At 40.1% G+C, this 22,959-nt stretch overlaps 1 protein-coding gene across 4 annotated transcripts; it reads right to left on the bottom strand.

The window, feature by feature from the left end:
- Positions 1 to 339: 339 nt before the first annotated feature.
- On the bottom strand, positions 340 to 22,430 carry LATS1 (large tumor suppressor kinase 1). Of its 4 annotated transcripts, none has more exons than XM_052681625.1 (8): positions 22,340 to 22,430; positions 18,149 to 18,658; positions 14,113 to 14,263; positions 11,849 to 13,377; positions 6,889 to 7,471; positions 5,777 to 5,959; positions 5,457 to 5,563; positions 340 to 4,493 (listed from the first exon to the last, which is right to left on the bottom strand). In XM_052681625.1, exons 2-8 carry the CDS (start codon positions 18,497 to 18,499, stop codon positions 3,987 to 3,989), a joined length of 3,411 nt encoding a protein of 1,136 aa, XP_052537585.1. In that variant the 5' UTR covers positions 18,500 to 18,658; positions 22,340 to 22,430; the 3' UTR covers positions 340 to 3,986. The 4 variants fall into 4 exon arrangements, with proteins under 4 accessions (XP_052537585.1, XP_052537593.1, XP_052537595.1 ...); XM_052681633.1 differs by having other exon boundaries at positions 11,849 to 13,374; XM_052681635.1 differs by having other exon boundaries at positions 14,128 to 14,263.
- Positions 22,431 to 22,959: the final 529 nt, after the last annotated feature.

Here is a 22,959-nt window from a genome sequence, read left to right as displayed (position 1 = left end):
TCCTGCACACAGGAGAAAAAGAAACTCCAGGATTCCAGCTGTAAAAGATGGTGTAGAAGATGCATGTTCTTTCCACGCAAACGTCAAGGGGACTTAGTGTTTATGGTTCAACCAACATCACACAGCACTACAAAACCCAAATGTACCAGCAGGCGTTTGAATATCACACAGCAGAGTACAAGTATGCAGAAACATGTCAAAAATGGGTGTCCAGGCTGTGACAGAGACAAGCACGGAACACTCAAAGACTGGTGAGTAACTTAGAATGGTCTGAGATAATGCAAGACTTTTAAGTTTACTAACAAAACACGTAATAAATAATTTGCTTGAGCAGAACTGTGCAGTGGTCTATGTATTTTAATTGAAGATCCAAAGGAACTGTGACAATCAGAAGGATGTTTATAATACAAAAAAGACATTATATATACACACATATACACATAGATATATCTATATATGTGCCTATATAGATATATATAAATCAGTAAACTTGAATAGTGCCTTTATCAAGAGCATCTTAAGGCATTCAAACGTTTTACTATCACGTTGACCCAATTTAACACCTTTTTGCTTCGGCTGAACTAAAGCAAACATTGTAACGTCTGATCTGAAATGGCAGAGACATCCGAAACCAATGCCTAACGGTATCTTCGGTGACAGCAGCAACATCTAAGAACCCATCCACTGCACTGCCTATTAGCTAAACAATATTAAATGAGACTAAATTATTCCCACTCACAGCTTTGAGCTTTGCAACAGCAGAAGGCAAGTCAGCCTCAGTGACTTCCTAGCCATATATTCTATAGAGTCTATTACAAACTGAGGATAGAAAAGATACAGCAAGAGGGCCTGCCCTAGGATAGAATGCCACTGAATATCAAATAGTATTTACAATACAGTATACGATTATAGAATATTTTATAAATACAATTTATATGTATACAAGGACACATATGAGAAATCTGTTTTCATGCTTTACAGAGAGAAAAGTAATCTGAACTAAAACTCACTGCATAATTCCACAGCTGCTGGTTAGGAGCCTTTTCTCTACTGCCAGTATAAAGCAATCCCCATGATGTGTAGCCAGTACAATACCCATGTTTTAAGCAGCAGCTACAAAGAATCTCAACAGACTCAAAGTGTGTGAAACGTGACGTTTCAAACATGGATAAGGCATAGTATGTTGGAGAGTTGCACCATCATTACACGAGTAACGTTTTCTTTTTAGAGAAGACGACGGACTGAAACACACTGCATTTTTGCAAAGAAACACACAGTGCTTTAGCATACGGACGGCAAAATTCAAACAAGGAATATTACAACTTCTAACAAGGTAACAGAAAATGCTAGAAGCATCTACCAAAGTCTAAAAATGTGAGCTCTTAGTATGTTTGTTTCAAAATGGTAAAATAATATTTAATATTTCAGTATTTGCATGTCCTTAAAACACTCAATTTCTTTTATTAAAAGCCATCGTTTTTGCTCATACAGAATCGCGTGCCCTTGCAGGACCCTTCTGGGTTGTTGTTTTTGGTGGGTTTTTTTGTTTTTGTATTTTAAACAAGCTAGCTAGACAGCAGTAACAACATTAAATAGGAATATAATAATATAAAGCAAGCAAAGGAGAAATATACTCAGATAAACAAAAGCAATTTTAACAGTCAATTTAATAATGAAGAACTGACATTATTTTCTCTGCAAACTTCACAAATGGTAAGGTAGGTTTCATTAAATTACCTTTAACTAGCAATATATTATACTTTACTCCAAGCAAAGTAGACCAGTTTTACTGGGATACTTCCTATGAAAGAGGATAATCTTTAAAAGTTTATTTACATTGAAAACCATCTTTTTTACATAAAATGGAGTAGCTATACACTGCAACCATTTTATAATATTCAAACTAAATGAAATTAATCTTAAAAGCTGTTCTGTTTCAACAGCTGTAGAACAGCTGGACAGAACATGAATTATTTTATTAAGCTACAGCCCATTTTCACTGTAGAAAATATCTACCTGGTTATGAAAAGCACTGTCTTTTTTTTGTTTCTTGTTTTTTTTTTTAAAGCATCACCTAATTCTAGACACTTCTAAGGAGAAAGGTGAATTAAAAAAAACCCTCTTGTGACAAAGTCTGTTTATGAAGTTTCCACACTTGTTACTCACCGCAATTCACTCCTCCCTCAGCCCTCATAAGCCATTTTTTGGACCACGCTGGTTCACTTCAATGAACACGCACTACAACAACCGTCCAGATGCTAAAGACCATTTTTCACACCGAGCCAATAATTAGCATTGTAAATGGTTGCACTGGCACAAAAACAGGTATTGAGCACAGAAAGGCAACAAACAGCTGAAAGTGCACAAGAATTTCTTAGACCAGTTTAGTGAGAAAACTGAATTAGTAACTGAAGTTTGCTGCAAGAATAGATACAAGGACAATGCAGAGGCACCAAATAATAACTTAAGAAAGCACTAATACTATAAAGTACATTACTACAATAAATTTGGAATTATCTATTGGAATTCAATTCCAAGAAGGATGGATTTTAAAAGGAATGAAGTTTACTAAAAACAGTGCATTTTATTTACTGCTCTGTTAAATTCATAGAATAGAGCAAGATGGAGAGAAATAAAAGTATAATTCTTTCCGCCTCTCACCTGAAACTCCTGGTGTTCTCTCAGGGAATTTTTTTCACAGGTTTGCCTTGCTTCCTGCTCCTGGCAACCTCAGCAGGCTCATTGCCCTCCCACCATGAGACCAAAGAATCACCTGTTCACCTGCTGTGGGAAGTTGTGAAACAGGAATGCAGAATATGCAGCAGACAGACGCAGGTTACTAGTTCTGTTCTGAACCGGGCTGTGAAAGATGAACCACTGAAAATGTATGAAGGAAAACTAACAGATCAGATTGGGTGCATGACATTTCTCACACACTCACTAGGAGGAAACTCATTACAAGCAAGGGAAACTAGACCCTACAAGAAGTCTCAAAAGCCATAATATTTCTGCTCTTTCTCATCATTACTTCAAACATATAATAAAGAAACTATTCTAAAATTTCGCTTTCAAACTAGAAATTCCAACTGAAGTCATATTTTTTAAAATGCACTTTACAGTTCTGTTGTAGTTGGAAAATTAAACTGGATTTCAAAAAGTACTTTTCCTTAAGCTTGCTTCCTCTCAAAACCATAAGAGAGCTGTTGACAGGAGACAATCAAGTTGTTTCTGAGCGAGGACCCCTGCTCACACACTACAGCATTACTAATGTCAAATTCAATTATGTATTTTGAAGACCATTTCTAACGCTTTATCACTTCACAATGACAGTACAGCCAAGACGCTTTCCTGTTTGAAAGCTGAGAACTATGCCATTACTGCAGCAGCTGGAAACGTTTCACCAGATAAGATGGCTCAGTTTTCCCCAACACTGAATAAATATACTAAATACAGTGAGCAGTGAGGGTATGGGGAAGGGGAGGAAGAGGCTGCCAAACTTATCACATAGCTTCATTAGTGTAAATTTAGTTTTATATTTGGTCAATGCAAAGGAAGAACTGTCATTAAAAAAATCTGAAGCAAAGACTTGTTTTTTTAAAATTATTTAGTATATGTACAAATAGATATCAGGCATCACTTCAGGGTGAAAAAAATAAATCACTATTTCCTATTTTAAGTACTTAGAGTACAGAGATCAATGATAAAATTCAAGTGATAATTTTTTCACCTAACATCGAATCTCTTCTAAATTAAATAATTGAGAATGTTGGAATAAATTAATTTTTGAAAAGGAATTTCCTGGATTTTGGAAATGTATTTTGGAAAATGTACAGAGATGGAAAGCAAAGACAACTTAGTGTTTAAAATAACAATAAAGAACGTGCATATATTCACCCTAGCAATCTTCTCTCAATTCTGTTCAGAGAAAACACTTTTCAAAAATGTCAGCTGCAAAATAAACTGTTTATTTAGTGTTTACTCCTCTACTAAACATAAACTAGGTCACGATTCTGAACCCCTCTACCTGCTTGTTCTTCATCATCAGACTGCTGGTCTGAGTTCTGGGAACTGCTATACTCATACTCAATGGGCTTTGGGTTGTTGTACGGGTAGCCATTGTCATCAAAAAACCTTCGGAACGTGAACTCATAAAAGGCATGTTCAGGATGTTTTCCATTTTTGTACCACCCATTAAGCGTATCGTTTACGTTTCCTTCCTTATCATCATCACTCCACAATTTATCTGGATCGACCGGATCGAAGTTCGACGTGTCCGTAGGATGAGCGATTTTGGGAATGTAGAAAGCTGACTGCCGCCGCAGATCGCTTGAAAAATCAATAGTCTTAAAAAAGGGATGAGCTTTTATTTCATCTGCACCATTTTTGCCTAAACGATCTTCTGGCCCTCGGCATAGTTTAATAATAAGGTCAGAGGCCTCTGGAGTCAGCTTAGCTTGAGGTGGAATATGAAGGGAAGTCTGCCAGTTGATAACCTTTAAAGCAAGAATATATGTTATTTTATTTACAACTTCACAAAAAAGAAAATCCCCTGTGAAAATTAAAAAGATCACTCAACAGAAGTAATGTTTTCAGAATGATGAGGGCAAATATGAAGATGTTTTTTCAAAAACAGAACACTTTCTGTGAAAATCTGTCAAAATCTAGATAAAGTTTATTCACAGCCTGGATCTAAACTAGAGTCTGGCATGGAATATACCTGCCATAAACACACAAGATATCACAAAAAACAGTGCCTAACAGGGCTCACAATCTTAAAAGAAGGTGAGATGAATGAATTTTTAATTATTTAATTTATTGGAAAGGTGAACAAATTTAAAATTAGACATCAATGCAGAAGTACATTTGGGCCTATTAATATCTTGGGAGTTGAATGCTGTTTTGTAAAAATGGTGCAGCAGAAGACTGCAGAAGCCTTGTAGTCTCTCTGAACCAGGTGAGGTCAGGGAGGGGAGAGACCAACAGCTCTGATTTGCCAGCAACCCTAAGCAGACACACTAAACTGCTCTTCCTCCATCCCCACATGCTGAGCACCTGCAGACGCTGCAAAAAGGAATCTTCTGCAGATAAGTGAGCATGGAACCCAAGTGGTAGCAGAACACCACTCAGATTGCTGGAAAATGAGAAGAAAGTGGAATTAATAACTTCTTGCACTCACTTCTAGTTATACAGGATGGCTAAGATCTGAACTGTGATTTGACTTGGTACAACTGCAACATAACCAGATAAAATGCATGAATGTGATTCTTAAAGTCCCCTTACAAAATGAGCAACTATCACTGTAACAATTACAATACTGTCAGTTCCTAACATCCTCGAATAGAGCAGCACTCTCAAAAAATCACCTTTGATTTTATTATAAATTAGAAAGATCATGTCCATTTCAACCTTCTTTTTTCAGCTTTTTCTACCTGTAACCATGAGATTTTTTAAATTACCTTCATCTGTGTTTCCAGAGGTGTTTGTGCCAGGAAAGGAGGCTGGCCCACTAACATTTCAAAGAGAATTACTCCAACACTCCACCAGTCACACAACTGTGTGTAACCTGGAAGAAAAAAAGAGTCAAAGCCTCAGTATATATTTAGTCCTGCAAGTTTGCAAGGTATTTATATTCAATATAGAAATCTTAAATGTATTAATAGCTGTTTTTAATCAAGATATATAGCTGGGGGAAGCAGTAAGAAAGGTGAAGCTGCTACTGGAATGCCAGTTAAGCTGCGGCAAGATTACGATAAAAAAATAAAAATAAATGCATTACCTGTTCGCAGCAATACTTCTGGTGCAATATAATTAGGTGTGCCAACAAGGGAATGGGCCAGACAGCGCTGGTGCTGACGTGCAGCCCTACGTTCGAGTGGCTTCAGCCGATCTCCACATCTGCAATTCGCTGGGTCACCCCACTCATTGCTGAAATCCATGCTGTCCTGACGGGCGTGATCACCTGCAAGGGCGTGAGAAAAATGCCAAAACTGAGACAGGCCATTTCGGAGCGTAACTAGAATTAAATTCTCTTCATTTATTACATTTTCATCACAAAATAGAAACTATTTCACAACTCAAGGAAAAAAAACTGAAAAGTCTTAAAACATCAGGATTTTGACTTTTTGCTTATGATACAAATTACATCTGAGAAGTTAATTTTTGGAGTAATGATGAGACAGTTTGATTTCTCTGAAGTTTTTTCTTAAGGCAACAACTATATAGTGACTATATGGTGTGTATATTGTTCTTGCTGTTACACAAAGAGAGAAAACCAACATTTAAAGCACCAATTGATGCTAATTACCAAAAGAAAAATCAATGAGTTTTTATTTATGCCTTCCAAGTAATCAGTTTCAATCTCTTATCTGGAATAACGCAAACCCTGGCTTTCTCTTGAGAGACTCCAAAGTAGCCTGGTCTAACAGTAATTCAGAAATTCTTTTCTAAAATAAAAACAAGCCTCTAAGAATTAAAAAGTCATCATTTAGAGTTTTAAAAGAAATCAACAGTTACAAGGATGCTTGGTGAAAGATTTTCAAGAACGATCAATCTAAAACATCAGTCCTATCTTCAGAGTAGAATTAAAGTTGTTATCTACATAATTATGCCACTACATCTTTTCTCTCCAAGTTACAGAAGATACTAATGGGACAAACTTTCAGCATCATAGTTTATTTCTTCCCTCTTAAGCAATCAGTGCCTACCTACACTCAGAAATGCTTCCTAAATGTTGTCTTCTGTAATTTGAATGGTGTGCTGAAACACTGCTAGATGCTTTAATGTTCATGAAGGCAACGCTACAGTCATCTTTTGACTCGTTATTATTTAATTTCTTCAAAAGAATAACATGCCAACATCAACAACAAAAAAGTTTTACATTTCTCTTACCACTCTGGTAGTATTTTGAATCATGGGTCCATCGAAAACCTGTACAGAGTCCGAAGTCAGTCAATTTAATGTGACCATCGCGGTCTATCAAAATATTATCAGGTTTAATATCTCTGTGGATGAAGCCCATTTTATGAACGCTTTCAACTGCACAGGTCAGTTCTGCTGTGTAGAACCGTGCCAGATTTTCTGGAAAGACACCCATTCTAATTAGGAGACTCATCATATCACCTCCAGGAATGTAGTCCATTACAAAGTACAAATTGTCCTTATCTTGGAATGAATAGTACAGACGAACCACCCATTCGTTATCAGCTTCCGCAAGGATATCCCGCTCAGCTTTAACATGAGCAACTTGATTTCTAAGCAACACATCTTTTTTTCTTAGAGTTTTTGTTGCATACAAAGCCTTGGTATCCACTTTTCTTGCTAGGCAAACTTCTCCAAATGCGCCGACTCCCAGGGTTTTAATTTTTACAAACATGGATTTGTCCATTTTAGCTCTTCTTAACCGAATGTAATTAGACTCTTTCTGGCACAGCATTTTCCTCATTTGATCTCGGGCTTCTGGTGACAATCCAACCTGTGCAGCAAAAGAGAATTGCATTTGAAGAGTGAATAGTACTCTTAGTTCTAAGTGATCTTCTTAACATTACAAAACTTAAGCAAAATAAACAAAATACTTATATATGAGAGACTAAGAAGATCCTTTTAATCTCACTTTATGTCTTTGTTTCTTAGCTCCTCTTCCTAAACAACAGGAATAGTTATTTTCTTTGTGAAATGTTTTACAAAATACTGTTAAGTACTACCTGCCCTGTTTTTTATTAATCAGAATAACAGTGTGCATTAACTGTCTCCCTGATGCTTCATGCAGAGCAAAAACCAGCCAAGACATGCAGAGGAGCTGCAGTGGGAAAGGCTTCTACACTACCCTAGCTGAAGCGGTGTTACTAATCGTCCTGGCCACATCAGTGTAATCTCAGTTACAGGAGGGGATACAACGCTCCCACGCTCATGTCTATCTACACCAGGCAGAACTTTAAACCTTGGCACTGTTTCCTATTGCTCGCCCAAGCCCAGGGCACACCTCCACCACAAGCCCAGGCCCAGTCTTCCCTCCCACCACAAGTTCCACCTGTCCCTAACAGGGCCTCGGTCACGTTCTCTCTGCTGCTCTCCATGTACCGGTAAGCTGGACGGAGCAGCTTCTCGGAAGCGGCTCACTCCTCCACCCACTATCATTTCTCAGCAAGTATCGCTATCTTGAATGAACATACCTGGTGCCTGATCAGTACCACCAGCACTCTGACAGTTGAAATACTCACAAGCCACGTGAAACTCACAGCCTAAAGCACAGAAACTCTTATCTACTATAACCACGCTAAGCATTCTCATCGTATTCCAACCCCGGTTCCTCCTACTGGTTGTTTTTCTGGCTTCAACTCCTTTAAAGCATTCCAGTAGCATCTACTAAGGAGAATTTCAGGTGCTGGTACCAGGATATCCCTTCATTTTAGTTTTAACATGAGAAAATTTTTTCTTCAGAACTGTTATTTCCTTTGTCATGTTCCTACCACAGGGCTTTATGTTCATTCCTTCTTTTGTTTTCTGTAAACATTTTCAATCCTTTTCAATTGTTTTTCTGCCCACCTGGCTTGTTGAAACTGCCAGCGAACAGCACTGATTTGCCAGTGCAACCTGCAGAATACTTTTTCCTTTTTTTTTTCCTGGACACTCCAACCATAAAATGGAACATAAATGAATAAATGAAACCCTGTAGACACAACGACAGTTGCTCAGCACAAGTTTCCAATTTCTTAGTGTCACAGTATCTTACTGATGCTTGATACCAGATGGTGCAACTTCTGTCCCCGAACACTGCAATGCTTAAGATACTATCTGCATAATACTGCCCCAGGACCATCACCAGGATTAGATAATCACTAGCTGAGGTGTGTATAAACTGTCTGTTAACAGATGACTCCTACGCTTCGCCCAACTTAAAATTTAACTTGTGACAAGACATAATATGTGATTGAGAAAAAAAGGAGTGATTGAAAGACCAATTGGGTATCACTCAGTATCTTACACATGCCTTCAGTATACCATATATCAATCACAAAAACAAAACAAAAAAACCCGCACTGTTAGAGAATCAGAGAGATTTTCTCACAAGCATAAAAAAAAAATAGACTACAAAAAATTTACAATGAATAGCAGTAAGATTTAAATAGAGAAAGCTGGCTCAAATCTGAGACAAATCTTTTCATCTAAGTCAGAAAAGCAGCAGTTAGGTAGAGCTAGCTTCAGATTAGATTTGGGAAATACATTCAACTCACTACCTCAAGTACAGCCAATGTGTGCAACTGACCTCCATGTTACTGTAGGAATACCAAGGCAGTGCCCTTGAAAAGAGAGATACAGTGGAAAGCACCTTAAGTTTTCTGTGGATGAAGTGCTTAAGGTACAGTTCAATGCAGAAGAAGGCATTTCTGAAGAACTCAAAAGATCAAGACATTTTTTAAACTTCAGACAACAGAGTATCTCTCAAATGCCCCCTGCACCATTAGGTCTGCTTCAGGGCAGTGCCAGTTGCACACTGACAGAATCCCACCTGTTAGATAACTAGCACAGAAAATGGTAACAAAACACTAGGAGGGAGTTAATCACAGCAAGATATACAAAATAGAGCCTCCAAAATTCCTGTTGCTTTCTTGTTGTTGCATTCTAACAATTTTGTTGTAAAATCCAAATTACATAGCCTAATTTGGCATCTATTCACCCAAACGCAGTCTTCACTTTTTCCTATGCCATTCATTAAAGTAATGTTTGTCACAAACTGACCTCTTCCCACACTGCAGTAATTTGCCACAAGTCTTCTCAGCAATGGAATTTACCAAAAATTTACTATTTTTGTCAGGTGCATAAACACATAGGTACTCACATCTCTTGTAACTTCTATTCAGCAGCAGGCACAAGTTTCCTGAATTGCTATCTACTATCACAACATTTTCCCTCATTTTACTTTCTTCTCATCTGTTCCTTAGATCATGACTACTGAAGTTTCGATTTGTGATAGAGATCTCTAGCATAACATTTGGGCACGAGTGTAAAGGAAATAAATTCACACATTTAAACTAAATATTTCTGACAGACTTCCACTTAGTTCCCTAAAAGGCCCAAAAGAATACAAATCCATCACCTATCCAAGAAATAGCGTCTGCTGACGGTAGGTACTTCTGGGATACATTCTGTGTTCTTTTTTGATTTTCAAAATTCCTACCAAGGAGGAGAAAAGAGGGGGATACCTGTTTAATCCTCTTAACCTTCCTAACAGCATGCAGTGAACTAGTTACCCGTACTCCTTATCATGAAGGCCTCAAATATACTACACTGTTGTGGGAATTCTGTCCTACAACCTGATGAAAGAGAAAAGGTTTGTGGCAGTGTAATACTGCATTTCCCCTGCTTCAGTATGCAACTGAACCTCCCAGCTTTTAATCTAGCATAAATATTATAAAATGTATTTCATATAAAAAAAGACATTCACTTAAGTGTTTTAAATGTACAAAGAAAACATTCAAGAAAGCTTACAATCAGTGTCTTTGCTTAAGTAAGACATGATTCTGATACTATGGAATAACACAGGAAGAAGGGAAAGTGAAGTTTGCAAATCAACATGAGTTACAATCTTACTTTTCAGTACTAAAAAATAGTCAAAATAAAATTCATGCTTAATTTTGATGCAGGATTGCATGCAAAGGCCTCTAAAAAGGGATCATGCTACTCTTTAATAAAAAAATACTGTTGCTCCAAAAATCTTACTTGCCTACACAGGAATGGAGGCTACAGAGTTCAGGAAAGCTTCCCACACCTTAACAGTTTAAATCAGCTGTTAGTGGAAGTGAAAAGGAAAGAGAGAAAACTAAGAATAAAGATCTAGAAAGAACTTCAGGAAATCTTGCTAACATTTACATATCTTATGATTAACCAAACATAAAACACTATAGCTTACAGTAGGAATTTTCAAAGAGTAAAAAACATGGATTTTAAAAGCAGTGTTTCAAGAAAGTGTCATTAGCCAAGTGCATTTATAAAAGGCAGATCACAATTATGTCCAATTTTCAACTACAGCTGCTAAGAATATATAAAATGCATCTCAAATCTTCATTTCTGCTCGTCTTAATAATCTACTTCTCCTGATTTTCACTTTTGAAATTACACATAAACACATCATTTTTTTTAACCTTTTAGATTGTTTCACAAACATGAAATCTCAGGAACAGACCACTGACTTCAGGTATGCACAAAGAAATTGCTTCTATATATTCTTGCAGGTGTTCGTTATCATCCCATTCAGTTACACCTTGTTTGAACAGACACCCTTAGAGTCTGGGTTATAAAATACTTTGCCAAGAAGTACCACATCACTCTCATTTTAGAAATATAAAATTAAACACTGTTTTTTAAGGTATGAACTTCAAAAACCCTCTTACTAGTGAGAACAAACTGGAAAAGATATCATTGTTTAGGTGACTATATAAAAGGTGCACCAACTCGTCCCTGCAGTGTTTGCTTATACACACCTACACACACCATTAAAACACTGCATAAAGATCACTCAAAAGAAAAATCAGGATTAAATAGAATCATGAAAATAAACTATAAGCCAAGTAGTTAAATCTCAGTTCATACAGAAATACTGCTTCTTCTGCCTTACCAATTATAAGCCATATGAGCTGTGTTTAGACACAGAAACCTTACTTCACAAAACTAATTTTTAAGAAGACAATGAAGTACATAAGCAAAGTAATGGAGAAACTGCCACATCTGAAATACAAAAAACTAAGCACAGCCCTCAACACCATGCTGTACCACAGTGTTCTTTCTATGTACCTGTACTGTTTGTCCTACCATTAAGGCAATTCTAGTCAAAGACTTAGGAGAAAGAGTTTACCCGCATCATTTCATTCTCCAGTTGTTTCTTCCGATGTAAACGCTGCTGATGTGACTTGAGTATATTCTCCACATGCTGCTCCATGAAGAACTTAAAAGCTTGAGGGGAATAGCTTTGAATACGAGACTCTCGCCGTTCTTCATCTTTCTTGTTTTTTCTGACAGGAACGGGCGATGTTGTAATTTGTTTCTTTTCTTTGTCTGCTGAATCAACACATTCATAATTCTTTTCGATCTCTTCCTCCTTAGATGAAACGGGTGGCTCCTCTTTGCTAAGCTTGGGTCCAGTTTCATAAGGATGGACAGATGGACTCTGGTGTAACAAGTGTTTGGGGTAAGGTGGGGGTGGACCCTGGTAATTTGGAGCCTCTGCAACAGGTGGCATAACAGCCATGTTTGTAGATGGACCCTCGGAGAAGGGAATGGGCTGAATGGTTTGTACTGGTTGCGGCATCCAGGAAGGGTGAGATGGTGCTAAGGCAGTCTGCAGCTCTGGCTTTAACACACGCATACTTTTCACTGGCTGCTGAATAGGAGCCGGTGTTATAGCTGTTACTGTAGTGGCTGAAGGCTGAGAGCTGCTAGCGTGACTCTGTCTACTTCCGTGATGGTTGTTGAAGGAATTTGACCGTGCTGGAAGGTTGGGTTGCCATGCAGGGATTTCGTGCCCATTGCCAGGTGATGACTGCGGCTGCACAGGCGGAGGCTGTGACCAGGATGCAGGTATTCCAGCCACGTTCGTATTATAAAGTTCCATGTTGTGACTATTTCTATTTGGCACCAACATTGTTGGAGGAAGATTCCCATTGGTGTATGCTGAAGGGGGAGCAGATCCCCCTGCCTGCATTTGTAGTGCTGTAGGACTCTGCCTATTAGTTGAGTTCATTGGATATGGAGGTGGCTGGCGGGTAACCGAGTTCCCAGACACAACATTCTGGTGAACTATGAACTCTGCCTGACAATTACCATTTTGCATTCCAGCCCTTCCTGAGGGAAAGCTAAACTTGCTGTTGGCAGAACTCTGCATGATTATTGGTTGCCTTCCAATGGGGACAGCACTCATGCCTCTCTGACCCTGAGTAGAAGAATTCATGGGTGGTGGATTCATCGGTGGAGGTGGATAACCGTCCTGCCACGCACCTGGTGGCACTGGAGAAATACGGGTGATCACGTACTCCATGTTCCCAGAGTAACGCTTTGTCTGAGCATTTGGTTCCCAGGAAGGTGGCGGCGGCGTGGTTCCTCTGGGAGGGGGCGTCTGCCCTCGAGGAGGTGGAGGAGGCGGCGTGACGCTCCTTATCTGGGGGAGCGGTGGGGGATTCACTCTCTGTCCATTGCCAGGGTGAGCCTGAGCAAATGCTGCAATGCCAGATCCAGATAGCGGCCTTCCCACGTCAGGCTGAGAGCTGGGACTTTCTGAGCGATAAACTACTCCGTCTGCCAGGGAAGGGCCGTGCCTCTGAGGAACCAAGGATTCCTTAGAACCCTTCCAGCTCTGCTTGCGGTTAACCGACTGCTGTACAGTCCCTGCTTTTACAAAAAGATGACAGAGCATTGCTATCATTTCAGTAAAAGAACATGCTAACTATGATAACTCTGCAAGTAATAATGAAAATTACAGCTCAATGGTAGCATTTAACTAGCTGCTTCATACAAGCTCCAACTACATACAAGTTCTGCTTCAGAGGCTAACTGAAAATAAATGCTGTATATTGCTACTCTTGACTATCATTTTTTCCTCACATCTATATTGTGGATTTAAAACAACTTTAAAGAGATGACTGTTGAATATTCAACTTTAAGTCAAACAAAAGTTTACGGATTTCTGAATGGCACATGACTGAGAAAAAATACAAGCATCACAACAACCAGGGGCAGAAATGACTGAGATCTGAGTATCATTCCTTGAATATAATACAAGGATGTTGTTTAGGTGTTGTCCTGAGGGACACGGTTCAGTGGGAAATATTGGTGATGGGTGGACTGCATAATCTTGGAGGTCTTTTCCAACCTTGGCAATTCTATGATTCTGTGATTCTTAGACAAAACGCTAACAACAAGCAGATATTAAAAAGTCTTAAATTGACATCAAAGATACTGATGTTTCAAAAGAATTCTACTATACACTTCACAAATAATCTTCAAAGCAAAACCTTGTATCTCAGCACCTCCACTCTTCTACTCTGAGCACATGACAGAGTATGCCATTTGTATTTTTCAGCAGTAAGAACAGTTAATGAGTTGAAGTGCCATGAATATACCTACCTGGTGCTTTCATACCTGCGTTTACAGGTCTTGCTGCAGCTGCAACCATCTGTTCCCGACGAGGATCCTGGTAGCTCATTTTACTGATAAATTCGATGGCTGCTTCTATACTACGATTGTTAGTTTGTCTAAGGGCTTGTATAACCATTTCCTAAAGGGAAAATTAAATACAAAAAGTTACTGAAAATGGCAAGAATAATAAAAATCATGAGAATTTAGCCAAATATCCTCCAGTAGTTTTACCAAAGTACATAATGATTTCTCTCAATCAACTTAAAAATCAAACAAGGTCTTCTCCAAAACAGATCCTCCAAAAAATTAATAGTCTGGATCTTCCAAAAAACAACTATATTTTGATATTAACTGTGTCAGCATGCTGTTCTTACAGTTTGTCTATTCTAAGTGTTTATTAGTTGTATGCATTACTCAGATAACAGATAGAGGTCCCATCTAACTTAACTTATTCTATAAAAGATATCCAAATGTGACATTCAGTTCTATTGTATTTGCTCATTTTTCCTCAACCTGAAATGTCAACAAATCCGTTAGCTTCTCCTCAAGTATTTTTTTACTAGTAAACATAACAATACTGGCAGAAATTCTGTTATTTTTGTGGTGGGGATTTGCTGTGTTCTTAGAGATCCAAAGAGAAGCTTTGATCAGATGACCAATCCCAGGTTTGTCAATGAAAAATGCATTATGGATCAGTGGTGTTTCTCTGGACTTGAATGAGACTGAAGTCAAGAGGTGATTAAAAAAGTCAGGCATTCCTCTCCCATTTTTATTGAATGGTACTGTGCAGTTGACTCAGAATTTTAAAAAAATATATATAGAGAGTGACTCCCTTTAATTAACCACACTGCCTTCCAGTGATCTGTTATGGCCATACTTTGTCATATCAACGCCATCATTTCAGTTCACATTATTTTTGAACAAGTCACCAAGTTACAGCAGTATATGGCAGGAGGGCTGGAACTGGATGATCTTTACGGTCCCTCCCAACCCAAGCCATTCTATGATTCATCTACCAGCAAAATCAATGGGAAGTCCAAGAGGGCTCAGAAGGGAAGAGGTCAGTATCAATTTCAAATTCAAACCCACATTTATACTACATATAACATACATACTACATCTGTATGTTTTTGACATTGTGAATGCATGAAATATGCACAGCCTTCAGAAACAATAATAAAATGGACAAAACAAAGAAAGTACATACATATAGAAAACAAGATAGCCTTGATGTTTACAGAGCAGGTGATGCTGCTGGATCAAAAGTTACAGCATTTGATCTCATAACTTTTTCATGAGACAGTTACACCTGCAACATTTCAACTATTGCAGGCAAAGAAGTACGTTTTCAGCATCAGTATGCTACTGGATCATTGTGCAAACAGAAGGTTAGACTGTCTGTAGTATTACATTTCCAATGTGAAAATGTTTTTTACAGGGCTCATCATCCATTTCTACCTAACTACTCTAATTCTCTTCGTTTCAAAAACAGATTCACCAGCTTTTCAGCAAAATTAGTCTACAATATGCAAACATAAAGTAACAAGTTCACATCATCAAGCTATAAAGTTAAATATAAACTTTAAGTACAGAATGAGCAATATTTTAGATTAAATTTAAATTCCATGTCCACTGATCAGAGAACATGAGGAAGAGCCAGCCAAAAGGTCTCTCCTAATGAAGAATATTTTATAGTCACCTATGTTAGACGAAGTATTAGACATCTTGGAAAGTATCCCCTTACATAGAACACATTTGAACTGAACTTCAATCTCAATAAGACAGATTTCCTGTAAACAATTTAGGATGCCTTTTTTTAAATGAGTAGAATGAACTACATTCTTCCGTTTTGTTCTTTTTACAATATTCTATTTAATAGTATAGTGTACTATATTTTCTACTGCTCTCATTTTACCACTACATATACAGACACACAAGCATACACACAATCATATGATTTCAGCTTTAACCCTGAATACTGCAGACTATTAGAAAAGGTGACTGGAGGAAATGACCAAAACTTCTGTGATACAATCAATACATACAGAATGAAAAAGGCAGGAATGAACTTACCATGTTCCCAAAGCTCAAGTGATTACGGAGCCTGCAATACAGCTAAGACCTTGCTCTGATTTAAAATAAGCTTTTATTGTTACTTCAAATCCATTTTGAACACCCTAATAAAATCCCACTAAAACTTAATATAGGTTCTGACCAGAGCTAAGCAAAACAGAAAATGAAGTTGGCATCCACTAGTTAGTTTGCTTCTACTGTAAATACAGCAGATTAGAAAATCTCTGGCAATGCACCAGAGATCAAGAAAGTAACATCCATGTAATCTGCTAAAGCAAAAACATACCTAACATAAATTAGAAACAGCCCAATCCGGCCAAACCATAAGCAGCTAATGCACTCAACTACAATCCTGTTCAGAATACCCAGCTCAAAATACCCCCTTATTCTCTTCTTGTCTCAACCCCCTCACTCTGAAAAATGCTATCAGTTGTATCTGTTCCCTGCTGGTGTCTGCAGGCCACTCCTATATGGACTATTGTGGAAACACAGCCATGGGTTATCATGTAGCACAAACTGCTTACGCTGTCTCTGTCTCTGAGGAAGAGATCCATTTAATCCCAAGTGCCCTGTGAATTCTTGGTTGTATCCAAGAACAAAGGGCAGAAGACCAAAAGGTTTCAAGACACAGAGGCCTCCAACAGAAATACCAACTTGAGATGCTTTCCTAGTTTACTATCCAGCCACAAACCATTCCACAGCTTGGGAAAGTGACTGGAAACTCGTTCTGTAAAAATGGATATAAGAGCTAATCAATTTAAGAAAGCAAAACTACTCCAGCAGCAAACCACAGATAAGGAACAAATCATTACAAAATCATTTATCATCATAAAATCCTTCCATGGTTACTGAAAATCAAGCTTGGTCTTTGCATTCGGGCAAGCCAAAGGAAAGTACTTTTTTTTCCACAATCAGCACCTCATTTTGTGACATTATTGAGGAAATACCAATTCATAGCTTTAGAGAAATTTGCTCCTCTTAACCTCCCTGTGAATACCAAAGCATCACAGAACTTATGAGCTGGCTGCTAGGGCGGTCAGCACGCTCCTGGAAAGGGAGCCCCAGGATGGCAGAGTGGTTTGCTAGTTTGTGTTTTGTTTTTATCTGCTTTTCAGGTTTACAGAGAAGGAGTGAGAACAGATATAACTTACGTAGATGTGCAATTTCCAATAAAGACACAGGAGCTCTAAGTATATTCACTTTATATTCCTAGAAACTGTATTTCAAACTTCTTTCACCACATACTGAATGAATGGAAGTAAGTTTAGTGCGTACTTGTCTAATGTTCTTGGGTTTTTAGTGGCTTTTTTTTTTTGTTTTATAACAACGATAGCAGAACAGTGACTTATACCCATGATTTTCAAGTGCTGTGATCTTAACATTTTTGTCTTCAGAACATAACTGCAGAGAAGATAACCTGAAATTGCCTTTATAGTATACCTTGTTAAATATATTTGTCAGGGGAAAAAAAAAAAAAAAGAAAAAAAAAAGCTATAACATTTTTTCTTCACTGACTTTCCACTAACAACAGATGTGAAAAGATCATTAAAATTTAATCCTGAAATATGTGGTGCTGCCTTTCAGTTTGGAATGGCCATACGTTATCAACACATTTTAGTTGTGCACAGTCTAAAATTCTGGTGAGTATCAAAGACAAAATCCACGTTCTGAAGTGTCCAGTTCTCTCTGTCTAAAATGGTTTATAGAATTAAAACAATCCCTACCACACATACTGCAAATGGTGCAAAAACTGAAAAATAGCCAAATCTCTCTAAATCTGTTTCCCTTCTTCATTCCAGCTTCATCAAGTTCTAATTAGAATTCCACCAGATTTTACAGCTATTTTGCTTATCATATGCTGTTTAAACATTCCATGACCAACACCTCCTCCAATACACTCTGATGGTTTATAGTTAGCAAAACATTAAAACTTGAATATAAAATGTTTCACCTCATCAAAGCCAGCAGCTTGTAAGTCTTGCAGCATTTGTCGATTAACTTCTGATGTTCCTTTGACAGCTGAAGTAGTCTCATTTGCAAAGGGCAGCAGTGAGTTTCGTATCTCCTGCAAAACTTTATGATACGTTACAAATTTGGGGGGATTTCGACCTTGTCGAGGATCTTCAGATGACATCTTCCCCATGCTGAGATCAGCTTTAGCAGCATCTGAGGGTTTTGGTAAATTCCTGAGGCTCTCTCGTATTTCCTGTAGCATTTGCTGGCTGCTGCCAGTATAGTTACTGGCAGGAAAAGTCTTAGGCCTCATTTGTCTATAACCTTCTGGCTTCTCAGTTCTCTTCATGAAAACATGTATATATGCAACCTTCACCAAGGACTCGCGCTAATGCAAGACTCCAGAAAGGCTGGCTGGTAGTTTCAGAACACGTGAAGGCAGCGACTGTTTGCTGCTAAACTGTGATTCTTGTAGTGCTCAAGTGTGTCACAATCCAAAGCAGCTCTCCTGTTAAGAAAACAAACCAAAAGTCCCATTACACATCACAAGTAAAACACTGACATGCAGCGACGCCTTCGCAGTTAGTACAGGTATGCTACCCAAATTCTTCAGGGAGTCTTTACATAACGCAAACCAGGAACTTTGCTGGGCTCCTAACACTCCTTTAAGGAATGTCATAGATGCCTCAAGTTTGAACAGACAGGAACTCAGGGTGAGGTTCAAAGCCTAAGGAGCAGACACGACTGCTAAGCGCGCTTCCCCCACACTGCCCCATTGATGGCCCTCTGCCTTCCCTGTCTGCTGTTCCCATTCTGTTGCCCACATTCTCTCCATCACCACTCTGGAAAGCTGAAGGTGCCTGCTCCACTTGCCAGGCAGTCAGCTACAGCATGGACCAACATGCTGGCTGTTCAAAAGCCCTGACACCAAGCTCCATGAGCAGGTGGAAGCACAAAGTATGTATATAACTACTGTGATTTATCCATTCTCCACCAGCCACATATATAAAAAAAATGGCCAATCTCATCACAAGCAACTTTATGATTTCTAGCACCATCTTCCACCTAATCTTGTTTAAGGTCTCAGTTTTCTAAGGCTATCACAGTCTCTCAGCTTGAGCCTTCTGGATCCAGTTGTATTTTGTTAGCTGTTATATATTTTTTTAATATAAAGAAAGATGGGTGCAGGAGGATAAAAGAAAATCAAAACTTTCTTACTGCAATATCGTTTAACTGAGAACGTAACTGTGACATTTGGTAAGGAAAACAGAAAATTCTGCCAAAAACAAATAACTTCTGCGTTTTGAATGGCCTGACTCATCAGGGAAAGAACTCTGTGCTCTAAAATTTCTGCCTTTGTGCTGTGCATTAGCATGTACTGTAACCAGTACAGCAAAGCTATAGAGACTAAGGTGATACACTGAGAGGTTACAGAGCCTCCACCTCTTCAGAGCATCCTAGAATAAACCTTCTGCAGTCCACAGAGGCAGATCATACACTGAAGGCAGTACAAGACACAAAAGTTACACGTTTTAGCACTGTCTTCAGAGGCAACTAGAGAATGATAAAGCTTAGCTCACATTGCTTCTTTACCACAGCTCAACACCCAACAGATTCACGCACTCAAATTTTGCCTTCCCAGTTTTCTGAAGGATTCTTTCTGAGGATCCAGATGCTTGTAAGCATCATTTGTCTCTTGAAGTACTGTGTAAGTGTTTCTCATGACAGACATTAATTAAACACGTCTAAGGAGTTTCAAACAGCCCACATGGGAGCCACTTTTTACCTTGGTTTCACTTCCACAATATCTGCACTGCCATAAACCAATTAGTGATTCAACAACTGAGGAAGAATGTGACACGCAGCTAATAGGAAAAAGAACCTTCTGACACCCATACACATTATACAGGTGGCATACACACGCTACCCATACATGAATGAAATTGGAAAGCTTAAAGAAGACATAAGCCAGGCTTGCAAGAAGGAACACAAAGGACCACCACCCAATGCCATTCACCTTGGCAAATCACTTCATACTGTATTTCTTGAATGGAACTGCATAAATCTTCGGTGCTGTAACTGCACCCACACTTTCCTTGCTCTGTGGTAGGTATAGAACTTTAAACAAAGATAGTTTGCTACTGATATTAAAGCTTTTTCCTGCAGTCTGGTAGCGTACAGTTCCTCAGTACTCACTGAATAAGGAGAAGATTATCAAGCATCTAAGTGAGTTTTAATAATAAACAGCGAGGTTTTGTCCAAAGTATTAAGAAATCTTGATTCAGCAGAAAGCATGTCATGAGAGCAATTAAAAGATAATTTAGTTCTGCCCACTTTCAAGATCATTTTCAAAACACAATGTTTAAGACTGCATTCAAAAATAGTTGGCTAAAAATGCTTTTTCCAAAGAAAAGGGAGAAATTCTACTAGAAAATACTTTTGCTTGGCATGTTCCTTTTTCTTCCAAGAGACCTGCTTCAGAACATAAACCGGACTCACAAGTGCAAGGACGCATGCTAACAGTGTCTGAAGGAATCCTCTCCTCCAGAAAAGCAAAATCTCTATGTGAGTTCATTCAACAGTATTTAATGACACAGCTCAGTAATTTCAGTGCAAATTCAGCCAAAATTAAGAGCGATTATTAGTTTGCCATTGGCAGGGTTATCCAGCTAAAGCTCTGCCAGCATGAAGCAGTCATCCTGCTTACCTGCCACCGCTCACCTGGGCCTGTGCAACTGCATGTAAGGCTGCACGGTGCAAATCAGGCTGGGGCAACTTACCCAGATAACAGTCACTTTTTGGCAGGTCTTTTCTTTTGACAGCAGGATTGAGCAATAACAGTTAGATGCCTATGTTAAACAGCAGTCTTAATTGCTTAGAAAGCCATTTAAACCTGCCTCTCAGTTTAACAAAATCAGAGAAAGCAAGGATTACATTGGCTACAGCTAACAATGCTTTACGGCTAAACTTCAAAATTCAGGACACCTCCTCCTGAAGACATTTGTACACACTGCAAAACAAGAACATTTTAACTGCTCAGTAAGAGATCGACCGGAGTCGATCACCTCTAACCACAAAGAGCTGACTGCACCCAAGGGAAATGACACGTACCTATAGAATCACAGAACTGCAGTGGTTGGAAGGGACCTCCGGACACTGTGTAGTACAACCCCCTGCTAAAGCAGGTTCCCTACAGCAGCTATTCTCACTCACTCACGTGTGTCCTTGAACCTAAGTGATATACCTGTTTGTCACTAGTACTTTCACTAACGAAGCTCCCTAATTCCCTAAATTAAACAAAAATTAAGAAAAAAAAAAATCATTTCACCCTGAAACTTTGAAATGAAAAGTATTTTCTACTATGAGTCAAACTGTAAGAAAAACAACAAACACTTGTCTTTACACAGACAACCATGAAAGGCTGGGCTTCAGAACGGGCAGCTGCATGAAAGCACAGCACAGTTGCATGCAACCGTCAGCACCTTCCAACTTTTTTCTGAGGGAAAAGAAAAGCAACACGCGGCTTTCCAGCAAACTTGTAACACTTTATATCTAAATAACTTTGAACACATTTAAATATTCCTATTCTCCCACTGACCATTGAGCACCACGTTGTAAGCTGTCTTCGGTTCCACTCCCATACCCATTGCAGTAATTTATTTCTGATCTGAAGACTTCATCACTAGGAAAACCAAAGCAAACCGACACAAGAATTTGGGAGCCATCAACTTAAGTTTGCAGGCGCTCGATTCAAACTAAGGAGAGGCAGCAATTCTTTCCAGCACTTACAGCCACCGAGCTTCCTGCCAAAGGACGCGCTGCCAGCGCCGAGTGCCTCCAGAGGAGGAGGAAAGCACGGCGCAGAAGGGCGCACTCGGCGCGGCAATGAGCGCGGCTCGGGGTGCACGGGCACACGGCGCTCTCAGCCCGCCCCGTTATCTCCCGCGGCGGGACGCGGTTCTTCCCACGGACGGACGCTCCCCGTCCGCTCCCGGCGGCGGCAGGCCCACGCGCTGGGAAGGGCGGCGGTCGCCCCGCCGCCCCCCGGGGAACGCGGGGAAAGAGCGGCCGAGCGGACCCGCGGGGCGGCAGGATCCGGACCCGGCTCGCGTTCCCCGGCGGAGAGCTCGCGGCCGTCCCCGCACCGAAGCCAGGCCTCGGCTTCCCGCTCCCTCCGTCACCGACCTACCTGCGGCGAGAGGGCGGCGGCGGCAGCGCCCCGGCCCCGCCCGCGCGGCGACGACCGCCGCGGCCCTCCGCGCTGCCCGCCGCGGCCGCTCGTTCCCTCCGCCACGGCCCGCCGCCGCCGCCACGGAGCTCTCAGTTCGGCGCCGCCATTTTGTCGGTGTCTCCGCCGCGGAGGGCTTCCCGGATATGGGCAGCTCCCGGCCGCCCTTGCGCGCCCGGCGCTCCCCCCGCTCCCTCGGCCCGGGCGGGGACGGGAAGGGAAGGCGAGGCGAGGCGAGGCGAGGCGGGGCCCGGGCCGGCCCCTGCCGCGGGCTGCCCGATGGTTGGCCCCGGGGGCTGCACTTCTCGGCAGTACGCTGCGCACAACTCGGGAAGAAACACTGAAGACCAACAGCCCTCCTGGCAACAAGCCCCGCTGTCCAACGGGGTGCACAAGAAATTCAGATCAGCACATTCTTACAACGGTAGGTCGAGTGCCTCTGCAGACAACTTGAAAGTAACATAAAGCTCTTTTGATGGACAACGTCTCTTAACAGTCGGTGACATCATCTGCTGCTGCCCCAATACTGGCACTGCCCTCCATAACCCAGATCCCACTCAGAATCGATCCCAGTTACTCAT

Source organism: Tympanuchus pallidicinctus, unplaced genomic scaffold (assembly GCF_026119805.1).
Source record: "Tympanuchus pallidicinctus isolate F22 unplaced genomic scaffold, pur_lepc_1.0 scaffold1, whole genome shotgun sequence".
Taxonomy (NCBI): domain Eukaryota; kingdom Metazoa; phylum Chordata; class Aves; order Galliformes; family Phasianidae; genus Tympanuchus; species Tympanuchus pallidicinctus.
This window is presented reverse-complemented; position numbering and strand designations above follow the sequence as displayed.